This window comes from Struthio camelus, chromosome Z, assembly GCF_040807025.1.
Source record: "Struthio camelus isolate bStrCam1 chromosome Z, bStrCam1.hap1, whole genome shotgun sequence".
NCBI classification, from domain to species: Eukaryota; Metazoa; Chordata; class Aves; order Struthioniformes; family Struthionidae; genus Struthio; species Struthio camelus.
In genome coordinates, this window is record NC_090982.1 from 2274885 (window position 1) to 2288921 (window position 14037).

At 46.1% G+C, this 14037-nt stretch overlaps 1 protein-coding gene across 1 annotated transcript; it reads left to right on the forward strand.

Annotated features, from left to right (window-relative positions):
- The first annotated feature begins 53 nt into the window (after positions 1-53).
- Positions 54-13039, forward strand: POLR1E (RNA polymerase I subunit E). The gene is made up of 12 exons (XM_068927351.1): positions 54-173; positions 329-432; positions 2482-2558; positions 4315-4400; positions 5179-5234; positions 5630-5774; positions 7213-7320; positions 7817-7913; positions 8501-8634; positions 9318-9399; positions 10016-10147; positions 12628-13039. Exons 1-12 carry the CDS (start codon positions 113-115, stop codon positions 12785-12787), a joined length of 1242 nt encoding a protein of 413 aa, XP_068783452.1. The 5' UTR covers positions 54-112; the 3' UTR covers positions 12788-13039.
- The last annotated feature ends 998 nt before the right edge of the window (positions 13040-14037 follow it).

Here is a 14037-nt window from a genome sequence, read left to right on the forward strand (position 1 = left end):
CCGCTCGGCCGGGCGGGCGGTTCCTCCCGCGCGGTCCCGCCCGCCCTGGCCGGAGGCGGAGCCCCCCCGCCCCGCCCCCGCCGCAGCACGCTGCCGCTGCCGCCGCCGCGCCATGGCCGCCGCCACCTGGCGATACCGTGGGGATCCCGAGGCTGAGCAGCCCGCGCTGCTAGGTGAGGTGGGCCTGGAGCAAGTGGGGGTGGGGGGGGAAAGGGGGCCCGGCCCGGCCCGGCGCGAGGCTTCTTCCGCGGCAGGGTGGGGAGCGGCCCTAGGCGGGCGGCTGTTGGTGGCCCCGTGCCTCACGCCAGTCCCCCGGTCCGCCCCGCAGTCCAGTTCTCCAACGGGAGGCTGCGGGAGGCCGACGACATGCGCTTCACCGTGTACCGGGATAGAGACAGCGCCAACCCCCGGAAGAGGCACCGGAGGATCCTGGTAAGTGCTGCGGCCGCATCCCGGGTCACCCTTTTTTAACTAGCGCCTGGCCTTTGTAAGCTTTGGCGGTTTTGCCCAGAGGAGTCGCCGGGAAAATTTGGAAACATACGTGTTTCTGTATATGTACGTTTTTAAACTTACTGTTGTAACAACTATAGTTCTAAAAATTACCCACTTAATACATTTTAGCTTCTATATAATAACTTACATGTTAGCAGCAATGAGTTGTGTATCAGAAGAGTCCCCAAACTGCCTCCTTCTGCATCCAAGCTCCTGTTCAGCTGTTAGGGATCAGGGTGAGATTCCACCTGACACCTGGCCTAGGAAGCATAAGTAATCCCATCTCTGCATATTTTGAGGTTTGGGTATATTTTTTACACCATTTTCCTCAAGGCTCTGGTGCTGACAGCTTCCACAAATAAGAACTAGAAACCCTGGTAAGATAAAAAGTGTTGTCTAATATTTAAGGCACCTCTCTCCCTCTCTTCAAAGCATTTCTTGGTTTCCTATTTGCTTTTGCAAATACAAATACAGTGAATGAGCCTCTGAAAATCAGTAAGGACTTTATTTTGTAGACTCTTTTAAAAGTGATCAGATTTTGAGCCCTTCCTTCCAATTTTTCCAAAAAATCTCTATGTCCTGATATATTTTAGGGATTTCTGGGCAGTTCTAGTTCTGATATTGGCTCCCATTGTAGTAGAGAGAGGAGTGATGGTGGTGGAGGTAGGGTAGAGCAAAGTTTAATGTGCAAGATAGCTCTGCTTGAGGGTGAGAAGGGGATAGATACTTGTTTTCTTACTGTGAAGTTCTGGTGAGTGAAGTTCCCAGCAAACGCAGTTTATAGTTTCTCTAACAAGCCACAAGATGTCAACAGTACTGCAGGGAGGTAGTACCAAATATTGGTATGCTGCCAAGGTCTCAAAGCATTAACTGTCCTCTTTTGAGCATTTCAGGATGAGACAAGTGAATGAAACAAGCCTCGTGCTCTTTCAAACATAGCATTATTGGGCTGTGACTTTTGGAATGGAAAGGAACCTGAAACACACAGTATAGTATATTATACTGATAGTGACAAATGAGAGTTAGTAACCTTTCAGTCAAAACTGAATACCTGCTTAATTAAATAGTTTTGATTGATACACAGTGGTGTATTCTGAAGCTCATGCTGATATACTGATGTTGCATGTGCTTGATTTACTCTAGTAACCCAGCTAATAAAAGAAGTAATGCGTGAAAATTAAAAGCTGCTACTTAAAAGATAACCAGGTCCATGCAAGTACAAAGTCTGCACATTGTTTCCTGGTTTCGTTGTGTTTACACAATGAATCCAAATTCTTTGCCAAAGTCTTTTTTTGATTAGATTACATTTTAAGGAATTTTTTCTTTCTTTCATTGAAGAGAAAGCAGAGTTCCAGGTCAGAAGGTGCTTTTGACTGCTCTTGTGACGTTTTACAGCTGTTTACATGCATGGCTCACTCAAGGAATATGTGGTGGTTTTCAGCCCAAATCCTCAGGAGAAGGATTTCATACAGTAGAGGCACAGGCGTTTAAAATGTATTTAGGTGCTACCTCATAGTGCTTGCTCTTTATCAGTCAGTTACGGTCACCTGGCAACATTAAATCTTTAAATGGCTCATTCACAGTTACACGGAAACTTTTGGCCATTGCTTCTGGATTGAAGCATGGTTGTCAACCCAGCCAAGTATTTTAATTGTTGTGACGTGTGGGTTTGTTACCGCCATGAACTATTAATTTAAAGTATGAGTCTCATGATTTCCTTTTAATGATTCTTTGTCTTCTGGCTGCTTGATAGAACAAGTAGGCCAAGAAAGAACAAGTACTTGCAGCTTCAGAAGTGTCTTTCTTTTAAAGACTTTGACCTGATGCAAAATGCTCCCAAAGAAGACAAAATGCACTTTATCTACACATGACTAGCATCTGATGCCTGGGAATGCAGAGCTTTGTGGTACTTGGGAAAATAAAATGGATATAGAGGTTAGTCGCAGACAGATGGCCGCCCGTTAAGGTAATTTTTCCTGTGTTTTTCAGGTCTCGGAAACTGAAAGGCTTTCATATGTGGGGAATAACTTTGGCAGTGGAGTTATGAAATGTAATTCCCTATGCAGGTATGGGCTGCGGGCAAACCTGTGGCAGGGACCTGGTGGCGGAATCTTGCCTTGTGTTGGCGTACCCATCTTGTCTTGCCTTTGGGCATACCCAAAGGTGCTGCTTTTTTTTCTCTCCTTTTAGTGTCTGTTTCTGCTTCTACTAACTACAGAAACCTGAAACGTGTATTATGCATGTTGGATCCATAGTCCCAAGTGCTCTGCTCCACAGATCTGCTCCAGTTGTTTTATCCTGTTTGCTGATGTAGCCGGTATCTCTCCTGTAGTGTGACTGCACTGACCTGGTCATGTCTTATTAGTTAAAGAACGGGTGCGGAGAGAGAGTGAAGAGCAAACAGTTGTGTAAAACTGTCAGCAGCAGGAGGTGCTTTCAGACTTCAGTGTCCTGGTGCTCTTAGGTTCTGAGTAATTCTTTTAAAAGCAGTTAGGCTTACTTCTGTAAACAGCCTTTCAAGAGATGCTGATCCCTGTGTCTTTGTTTTTCTCTGAGAAGTGAAGCCGTGAAAGCTGGGTCTTCAGTTTTAACAGCTGTTATTTTAAGATACTGTAGCTGAAACAAGGCTCCAAGAGGATTTTCTTCTCGAGTTTGGAGGGTTACGTTTAGTTTAATGAACACTTATGCTACAAGTACTGATGCTATGCTGTTTTTGTACAGATTTAGACCTCTTAGCTCTGAAGACTTCACATGATTAAGAGCTGGTTCTAATGACTTAACTGATGCTTGCATGTGGTTGTGGAGATCCTGAGGCCTGTGTCCACCTAGTGCAACACTAGTACCTGAAGTTGGACAGATATCTGCATCTAGGTTGGCTTGTTAGTCTCCCAACTTCTCTCCTCTGCTGTGGGACTCTGGGAATGGATCCACTGGAGAAACCCCTCATGCATGCAGAGGAGGAAAGAGGTCCAAGCACAAGGATGGAGTGGGAAAACTTGGAGGGGGAAAAAAAAAAAAAAAAAAGAAACGTGGGGCCAGGCTTCTTTTCAGTGGCACCCAGTGACAGGATGCAATGGGCACAAATTTGAAACACAAGAGATTCTGCCTGAACGTAAGAAAACATGTATTTACTGTGAGGGTGGTCAAACACTGGAACACGTTGCCCAGAGAGGTTGTGAAGTCTCCCTCCTTGGATATACTCAAACCTCAACTGGGCATGGTCCTGAACAGCCTGCTCTAGGTGACCCTGCTTGAGCAGGGGGGATTGGACCAAGTGATCTCCAGAGGTCCCTTCCAACCCCAACCATTCTGTGATTCTGTGAAATGTAGGGTGAAAAGGAATTTATCTGAGATAAATGATCCCATTTTAGAGACAGCAAAGTCACATTTCTGTGAAACTCTGAGGACTTAGACTCAAAGTGGTTCTTCCTAAGCAGAGACGTGGCCCCAGGGAACCCCAAGTTTGAGAAACAGAAGGAACTACATAGAAGGACTGAGAAAGCAAGCACTATGACACGTCAAAAGAGACGGAAGAGAATAGAAACCAGCACTCGGACATGGATACTGCATTCTGTGCATCTTGGAGCTAATTTCTTTGTCTTAGGACTTCCACTTTTACATGTAGCAACAAGACTTTATGTAAATGTGCCTTGGAGGGAACTTGTTTTACTATGAAATTCTGCGTGTGTTTGGAAAATCAGTGTTTGCAAGGTAGAAAAATTGGCAAGGGATGGGGAATACACGCAGCTTTGCACCATATTATTGTAATAACGTCGCACTGGACTATCTCTCACTAATAGTCTCCTCCTGTGTTCTCCCCAGGTATTTTGTTGGTGTGCTAGACAAGGACTCTGGGCAAATGGAAGTCTATAATGCTGAATTATTCAACATGCAGCCCTTGTTGTCAGGTAGGAAAATACTGTGTTTAACTCCAGCACCAAAGTCACAGTGCAGTAGTACTCTGCACGCGTTCAGCTGTTGATTGCTTGGCCGCTGGCAGCAGCGGTCTCTGCTTCCCCCCTCCTTTCCTGGCTCCTGCTTCTTGTTCATTTCTGACTGCTAACATTAGAATGCAGGAGGGAGGAAGGAGAATACATGCACACTCCTCCTGAGGTGCTGCAGGATGTAGAAAATAAGGGAGAGGAGAGCAAGGTTGCGTCTGAATGCAGCTGAAACTTAGGATGGAAACGAAACAGGAAGCATTATGGGAGGGAGGGTGGAAGTACCAGAGTTGATAACAGAGTTGTTTCTGCTCAGAATAAGTGCAGACCTGTCCAGGTACGCCCTGCTGAAGGAAGCCTCAAAATAGTCACGTCTAGGGACTGAATCGCTGAAAAATAGAGCAACTTTTCATCAGCAGAACTGTCTTCTAGTATATGACCCAAAAGGATAACCCAAAGGGTAAGGTCGTGGGCCTTGGGGAGCTCATTTCTTTCGTGTGCCACAGGACCTGGGTATTACTGCAATCCATTGGTGTATGCCCATACACTTTACAGCACAAATTGGTCACAAGTTCTTCTTCTTTATTCCAACTTCCTAGAGTTTTATATTTTTTGTGTTCTTTTAGCTGGAGAAGTCATGATGTACCAAGTCTTCCTATAATGGATTGGAGCAGGAGGACTACCGAACACAGGTGTTTTCCTGGTTGCTGCAAGCTAAGCATACTAATTTTTGGTTTTTTTGTAGATAACTTAGTAGCTGATGACACAGAGGATTATCAGAATAAGTCCTACAGGGAGAAGGTAAAGTTGAAACCTCATATCCTATATTAGTGTGGTTATCCAGCTAACAATGGCAGATATTTGTCGGAGATTCATATGTTTAGTTTGCCACCGCAGCGTAAACCTGTGTAGGTTCAGCGCTTTCTGTATGCATTGAAGATCTGTGAGACAGCACATAATTATTGCCTCACTTAGCCGTATTTTTATAATTGTCTTAGCCTTGTATACAGCTTCAGAAATTTCTGTCCCCTTACAGATCAGTGCTTGCTCTGATCTGTATCCAGTGATCTACTTAAAGTTGTCTTAGAGAATGTGATTATGGGGCCACGTGGTGATAGTTAGCTGAGTTTTACCCTTACATGCAGAGTGTCTTGAGTTCAGCAGTTTCCTGTAGTTTGCATCTCTCTCCCACACAGATGGATTTATGTATTGAGGCCTTTGGTACCAGCAAGCAGAAGCGAGCCCTGAGCTCTCGACGAATGAATGCAGTGGGCAGTGACATCCTGAATACGGCAGTGACAAAAGCGGCAGCAAACATTATAGATGCAAAAGGAATAACAGGTAAGAAGCAGACGTAACATAGGCAGTCAGAAATACCTCTTTCTGTCAGTGTCTTCCCAAGTATAGACTAGAAGCGGTGGGAAGGAGAAAGTGTTTTTCCTTGAAGCGAGCAAGGAAGCAGTTGGTTGGACAGGTAAGAAGGGCACATGCTGAGGAACGTACAGATCTCTCCAAGCACTTCTTGCTTCTGGTCCTGTTAAAGTGAATGGGAGAGCTGCCTGACTAAAGGAAGGTCCCTGTGGCATCTGTGTCTCCACACGTTTTTGGGAGCTCATTTGGGAGTCCGTGGATGTCTGCTTACTGGAATGAAGGCAGCAAATTCACCTGGCCTAAAACGAGACACTTTCGGTGAGGTGAACTGCAACCTGATTTCACAGCAGCATGTGTATGGAAAGTGGTCCATGCCCCAAGCCAGGTCACAGCCACCTCCAGTGCTGTTGTGCGAAGCTGAAGGGCCTGGTCCTTTGCTATGGAGGAATCTGCAGCAGAGAGATCTCTGCCACGGCATTAGTTATTGCCACTGCTGTGGGGAAAGTTCGTTTTCTAAGGCCTCGCTAGGCAGGCAGTACAGCAACAGCACAAGTGGCAGTTTGGAAAGTGCAGATCAGGCATTGGGGGAACCTCTTTGCCCCCAAGGACTGTGCAGCCCTGGGACCCGTCACACGGAGGTGCTGAGATCTACGTCCCTGGGGACTTCCAAGCCTTGGTGGGACAAAGCCAGTGCTGCGCTGATCTAATGCTGGGGACGGTCCTATTCTGAGCGGGGGGTTGGGCTGGAAACCTCCAGAGCTCTCTTCTACCAGCCCTTCTGCAAATCTAAATTTCTTTGACTATGAATGGGAGAGACCTCTGCTGACTATAAAACCAGTCAGTTCTTATGGAGATGAGAGAACTCCCATCCTTTGTGTTCCAGCTTGGGTATTGGCTTTCCTCCGAGAGTTGCCCTATGCCAAATGGATGCCCCATGGAAACAAGAGCACCCAAACCATGTTCCCCTGCCCACCCTGCAGGATGCAGCAGCAGAAACCAATTTGTCTTGATGTACTTCTTTCCTGAAGTTTTCAGTTTTATTTCTTGTTCTCAAGGAGCAGGACGTTTTTGATAGAAGCGATGACGCCGGTGTAAAACCCAGCATGCTGAATGCATTGATGTGCGTATCATAAGTTCTCAACCAGCGCTTAGTGGAATGCTCTCTGCGTGGCAGTAAGGAAACAGAACGAGGAAGAGCTGTGGCCTTTCCTTAGTACCTTTCCAAGGGTCAGATAAACGTCTAAAAGTGCAATTTGGCTTCTGCTTCCAGCTATAACTAGACTAGTGTTCACCCAAGCACCCCACTGCGTAGACTACGTTTAAAGAAAGCATTTGCTTTGTAGTCATGTTCCCGATGCTCTTATCTGTGTGATTCAAACGCTCTCTTCTTTCTTCCTTTCCCCTGAAGCTTTGATCCAGGATGTGGCCCAAGATGATATGCAGAACATCTCCATCTTCCTGCCTCCATGTAATGAAGATGCTGACAAGCCAGAAAATGTCTACAAGTTTGAGGACAGTATCTTTTTCTGTGGCCAAGTGTGGTTTCCCACACCTGTAAGCCTTGGTGTCAGTGGTCTGTCGGGTGCTAGTGAGTACTGTCAGGCATGTGACAGCAGAGCTGAGCCTTCTCCCTGATGAGAGCCTTCTCCCAAAAGCTGAGAGCAGAGAAGTGCCGTGCTGGGGCTGTAGGCCGGCAAGTCTCACATCCTTCCTCCTTTTTTCAGAGAGGAGGATTCTGTCCCTGCCTGTTGGAAGCATTTCAGCTAGGAATAGTAAGGAACTCAGAAACGTAGGAGAGAGACTTGGTGACAGAGCCACAGTGCTTTAGAAAGCTTTGTCCTTGGCCATCCTTCCAGTGCTGTGGTTATGTCCTACTTATTTATAGTTTACTCGCCTCCCTCCCAGCACCACATGTCCTAGGCGAGAGTGAATAAAGCATAGGTCACGGTGGGCTGTTCACACGAGGAAAGAGCGCAGTGGCACACTTGTTGTTTTCTTTAAAATCCTTCCAGTTCTCTCCCCAGCAGAGTACGAAGCGTTGCAGGTTCCAGCAGCAGTCTTCATTAACATCACTCCAGAGGAAATCATTAGGAAAACAGAAGAGAAAAGGTAATGCTGCAGACAGGCTTCTAATAGTCAAGGTTGGCCCAGGGAGGCTTTAGTTTTTTGAGGGGCAGGATGAATACCGCTACTTGCTCTGCTGTACCTAGGTGATCTTCTCAGTGCAGACAGAGGACATTTGTCAAGCCTGGCTGAGCAGCACTTGCCTTTGGGCAGCCCACGTTCCCCAAAGTGTTTGTAGCTTTATGACAGAGGAAGGTGTGTGTACAGCAACATGGCTGCCCTGTGGGGAATTGATGACAGGGGAGGAGGGGGAGAAAATTCAAAACTGGATGTGGAGGTAGCTGCCTAGAAGAGGGAGCGCACAGCTGTTCTTAGCATGGTTTCTGGACACTGTCTCAGCCAAGTACTGACCAGAAATTTGCTTGACAAGCTGAGACAGACGATCAGTGAACAGTGTGTTACGTCCTGGTGCGGTCTGAGAGGCTGCACACCGAAAAGGGCTGGGTTAAACGTGGTGGGCATTGACAGGAACGTGTGCCCATAAAGCTGCCTCCTGGGCTTTGCTCTGTCAAAGTCCTGGGAACTCTTCTTCCTGTTCTGTGATCCTCATGCTGCCCCTCTCTCCCCTTCAGCCATTGCTCCTTTGTTCTAGAGGAGCTGAAGTTCCTGCCTCTTGATGAGAAGAGCAGGGATCACAAAGCCCGATGCCTCTGGTTCCTGGACATCCTTATTAAGTTCAGCTTCATGAAAGTGATCAAGAAGAAGCGTAAGACGCTAGTGGAAATCTTCCCTCTCCCCTTCTCAGCTACTTGCTGGGACTTTGTAATAGGAATTCTCAGAAAACACCGTGGAAGATATTTCATTTGAGATTTTCAGGACTTGCCATCTTGCACAGAAATTGTGCCTCTGAGTGTCCTTGTCAGTGCTGAAAATGTTTGTTAGCATTTTCAAGGGGGGAGGGGAGGGGAATGACAAGTCCGCCTGTAAACATCCTCCTGCATTGCTGAAGACACAGGAGTCGCTGTGTAGGAGTTAGTCAGAGGCTTGAATTAGAAGTGGAACTGGCTGGTCTAGGCAGTAATAGGAATTTGTTAATGTTGTTTCAGTTCTAATAATCTATCCTGACAGGACTGTAGCTAAATAATTTATTAAAAGTAGCATGCATAGGTGTACGTGGCACAAGTTTATTTCAGATTTTCTAATACTGAGGTGGGTGGTCCCACCTGCAGAGAAAAAAAGCTGATAGGAGGCTGTTAGGAGCCTCTGTCTGCTCTAAAAGTTGAGGAGACCTAGAAATCAAGTGCCCAGATTCCTTTTACTTTTCTTATATTGCTAGGAAGAAGTAATAAACGCTGTAGTAATAAATATCTCATTAGGATGACTGCAGATAGCCTGTGTGATGAAGAGTCTGAATATCTCATTTCATTGCAAAATGCCTTTCTGCCCTAGATCCAATGGGCCCTGAATGTCCACACATCATTAGCAGGAAACTCATGAAGAATTTCACTTCACTGACCTACAACAATGGCAGGTGAGGAACTGCTTTTATTTTGATGTTCTTGAAGCTGAGATACAGCAGAGTTCAGCTGGAAGAGCCATGGAGACGTTATCAGGAACTCTCAGCATGTACTTCCTTCTAAAATGTGAAACTGCAGTACCTTGTCTCACTTAGCACTTCTGGCCCTTCTAATTTTCACTATAAAACAGTGGGTTATGACCTGTGGTGGTCTGTGGACAGTGCAGTGAACACTCAGTAAAAGCTTTTATAGGATTATCAGCCAGGAATCTGCTGTATGTAGATGGTATATTTGAAGAGCTTCTAGCAGTTATACTGAATACCCTCAAATCAGCTTCATTTCACTCTCCTCTTACAAGGGACCAATGCGCCACAGAGCTTGAGATGTCATTTGTCAAGGCCATGCGGTGATTAATGACCCCAGAATCCTGCGCTTTTGAACAAAACATAGAGGGTTATGTGAGGAGAGCAAAGTCTGTCAGGCCCTGTGATCAGAGATATCTATTGCATTCAGCTCTTTTCAGGTGTGTAGGAAAAGTCAGTCCAACTGGGACTCCAGTTCTGTTGGGGGTTTGTATTTTGGGTTCACTGAAGCGCGTGTTCTTCATGTCTTCTTTCTCTTGGCATTCAGTGTCCAGAATTTAATCTCTGCATCAATGAAGGCTAAAATCACAGCATACGTCATCGCATTGGCTCTGCACATTAACAACTTCCAAATAGACCTTACTGTCCTGCAGAATGACATGAAACTGCAAGAAAGCAGGTGAGCCATTGCATTTATTTGTATCTGCTGGGATATGCTACAGCCCTTGTACAAAGAGGGTCTAGGGGATAGACTCTGGAGCCTACCTCAGATTCTGGCGTAACAGTGACACCTGCCACCACTCCCCCTTGTCTAAGCAGCCTCTCTCTGTTACGAGAGTGTGTTGAAGCTGTATTTTGAAGCCCTGCTGCTTGTAAAGAAAGGTGGTTTTACATCTCAAACTTTGAAGTGCCACTTGTCACAAGATGGTTCTCAGGTGCATCATGAGGCTCTTCAGCTGTTTCGCAGAAAAGGAGACTGATGATGCAGACAGCACCGAAATGGGGCAGATTCTAGCACAGGACCTGTCTGCTGTCTTCCAGCCCCCTCTCTTGCATGACGAGTAACATTGCTTTCCATCTTCATCTGCACTGTGCCCTAGAGCTCTGCCGCTAGGTTCCAGTCTGGGTACAATTGCAGATTTGCAACTCTCTGCAACAGGAAGACTAGAAAGTTTTTTTTTTTTGTCTCAAAATTAGATTGTGAGCATGTATTTTGTATTTACATGGAGTAATCCCAGGCTCCTGAAGTTTCACCACCCTAGGCTTGGCACCAATAAGATTGTTTTATTTCTCAAATTCTGATGAGTTTGGGTGATTTTCTACAAAGCATCGTGGTGGGAGGGTGGGGAGGAGTCGTAGACAGAGCTCCTGGCTATAGTATTTGAGATGAAGATTTGCCAACTCAGGGTGAGTGAAGATGAAGGCATGGAAAACAGCTTGCAGTACAAGCTTCCAGGCAGACAACTCTTGTTGTGTTATCTTTATCTGGAAGTTTCTCTCTGGCCTTTAATTTGTCATGAAAAAAATAAATATGCTTCCGCCAAGTGTTTTGCATCTAGCATATTTTGCGGCTGTAAGAGACGTCTTTACCAGTAGATGTCAATCGATGCACAGTCCCAGGCTCCCTTGGCCCTGTGAGAATTCTTCCACTGGTTGCACTGTACCATGTCTCTTGCTCCTGCAGAGTAAATCAGGGATTGATCAGAGCTAATGGAATGATCTAGTGAGCTTTCCGGGACATCTCCCGACAAGCAGACATTAGCTCAGCAGACAGCTTACTAATACGATCTCAGAATCGATCAGGTTGCCCTATTGGCAGTTGGAGTTCAGCTGTGCTTATTAGTATCTCTTTCCTTCCCCATCCTGTTCTGTGGGTGGTGATGATTCTGAGGAGGTGCGCTTCCTAGTGCAACGACATTAGTCCTTCCCAGTGGGATTGTGAGAGGTGATGCTGCTTAGTGCAGCCCTTCCCTATTGCTATGAGAAAGACATTTCTATCTGCAAGATTTTGTTGCTGGGAGTATCCTGTGGTTTCTGGCTGAGGGATGTAATGTGAAGCTGCTATGATAACCGGAAGTTATCTGAGCTGTTAGTCAACTCTTGGGTGTGGGTGCTCTGTGATCAGCACTGATGCAATGAATCCTGGTTTTGCCTCCAATTCTGATCTTTGCTCCTTGATGAGGAATAGTGGGTTTAATAGCACCATTTGTTGGTTTCCATCATTTTTTTTTAAGCAAGCTGTTTGGAAATAAGCCATGCTGTTTTGGGGGATTAACATGCATGATTTGCTTTTAAGTACTGTATTGGGGCTGGGAGCGCTGGGCAACCTATACTGGTGTGAGCAGGCTGGAGGAGGCTGGGACCTACTGAACAAATTGAAGCGTGACACAAGTCCCTGAGCCATCTGATGTAGCTTTGGGGTAATGCCTGGTTGGAATGAGACGTTTGATCAAAGAACACCAGAGATCTCTTCTATGTGAATCCTTTTGTATTTCAAGGATGTAAAGTCAGATGGGAGGATTCTCTGACTTGTATGTTCTCAGGACCAGAAGGAAGGACAGAACACTTATGTCCCTGCACGCTGTTTTCAGAGGTGCTTTGTTTTCTCTGACAGGCCTCCAGGTGTGTTCTGGTCTGCACTCTCTTGCCCAAACTCTTCTCATTACATATCTCAGCCAAGCTCCTCTACTTACAGCCAGGGATGCTGAACTGCAGCAGCTAAGAGGAGTTGCTCTTGAGCTGTACTGCGTTTCCTCCATCATACCATGCGCAGGAGTTGAGTGCCTTGGGAAGTATTTGCATTTGAAGAACACACATGCTGGGGATCCAGGCCTGCTGACCTCCCTTTGGAAACGGAGAGCAGCATTTTTTAAAAGTTAGCTGGCCATTGAGTAAGACAATATGGGTTTATAACCCTCTCCTGCTTGTGCTCAGGTCAGTAAGGTTCTAGCCACTACAGCAAGGCTCCACCCCATAGCCTTTATCTGAATACCTCAAGCTTCTGTCACCATGGTGTTTCTGAGACCCAGAGAAGACACCCTGCTCACTGCTGCCTCCTGGCTTCTACCAGGAGGGAAAAGACCATTGCTCTTTTGCACCATGCCTGCCATGCAAGGTGTATCCACCCCGCTGACATAGTGTTTCTCTGATATTTTCCAGGATGATGGACATAGCGAAGGCCATGCGGTTGAAGGTCTCCAAAGCAAAGGGGCTGCCCGGACTTGAGGCTGACCAGAACCACAAGCTGGGCACTCTCTCTCTCCCTTTGCCCGTGCAAAAGGCATCAGGAGGCCAGCGGAAGCGCAAGAAGATGAACTAAAATACCTTTGAAATCAGCTTTGAACTCAGAGCAGGAGTGAAGCAGTTCCCTTCTCAGCTGCCGTCATGCACACAGAGCATTCAGTGGGCACTTTAATCTGTTGGATTTGGCTGTGCAGTGTCAGCCCATGACCCAGCTGAAACCCAGTCTTGCTGCTGGGCTAGGACAGTTATAGACTTCATTAAACTGCTTGCTTTTTTCTATAGATGTTTAAAAAGGCTATAATAAACCCTTAACCCTTCTTCATGCTCATATGAGGGAGGATGGATGTGGATGGGCCAGAGCAAGGAGGGCAATGTCCGAAACCACAGATTTTTCCACTGAGTACTGTCAGGTTAGTTTTGGCATCCTGACCCGTTTAGCTTATGGCCAGTCTTACCCGTTTTGACACAAATTGTGGGGTGAAGAGCATAGAAAGGGAGAGGCTAAGCAGTGTTGGTGAATGTACAATTTCAGTGCTCTCTGGGTTTGTTCAGAGTTTCAGTTTAATTCTATGTTCAAATAGTGTTAAGTTGTAATAGACAAAAAATTGCTGCCACTTCCCGTATCTTGGGAGGAGGAGGGGAAATTTTACTGACTGAAGAGCTGGAGTTTGACTCAGCAGCTGTCCCTTGGGAGAGAGACTTCTGTGCTAGTTTCCCTGTATTTTCAGTTTAGTTTTAGGCTGTTGGGCTGTGAGTCTCATTCCAGGTGTCCATTAAGCAAGGTTATAGGAATCTGGGGCTTGTGAAAAGCTGTGGATCAACTCCAAGAAGAAAAGCTTATGTAAACCAGGAGGATTACAAGATGACAAGAGCAGTCTTCTCTTTGAAGGTTTGTCTTTGCTTCAGACAGTAATTCAGGTTCAGATACACCCATGTACCGCCTTGGGATCTGTGGTAGCTCCTTACTACACTCGTTTGAGATCTGTGAATAGTCGGTCATTAGAAAGCAGCACAAAGCATATCAGGTTTTCTGGTAGAGGGTAGTTAACGCCATGGGGATTACAGGCTGCAAATAACCAATAATAAGGTTTTTGTGGCCAGTTTGTTACCCTCACTGTGGAAAATCTAATTGGGGAAAATTTGGAAGGCTTTAAAATGAAAAGATGGCAACAGGATTAGTTAGGCACTCTGACAACTCTATGTGGGCCTTGTTTGGAGAACAAGAAGAGTGAGTTCTTTGCAGTGCAGAGGGCGCTAGGTCTCCATCTGTTGTCATTGTATGCCTCAGCAGTGAGGCCCAGAGTCTAGGATAAAAACTCTCAACCT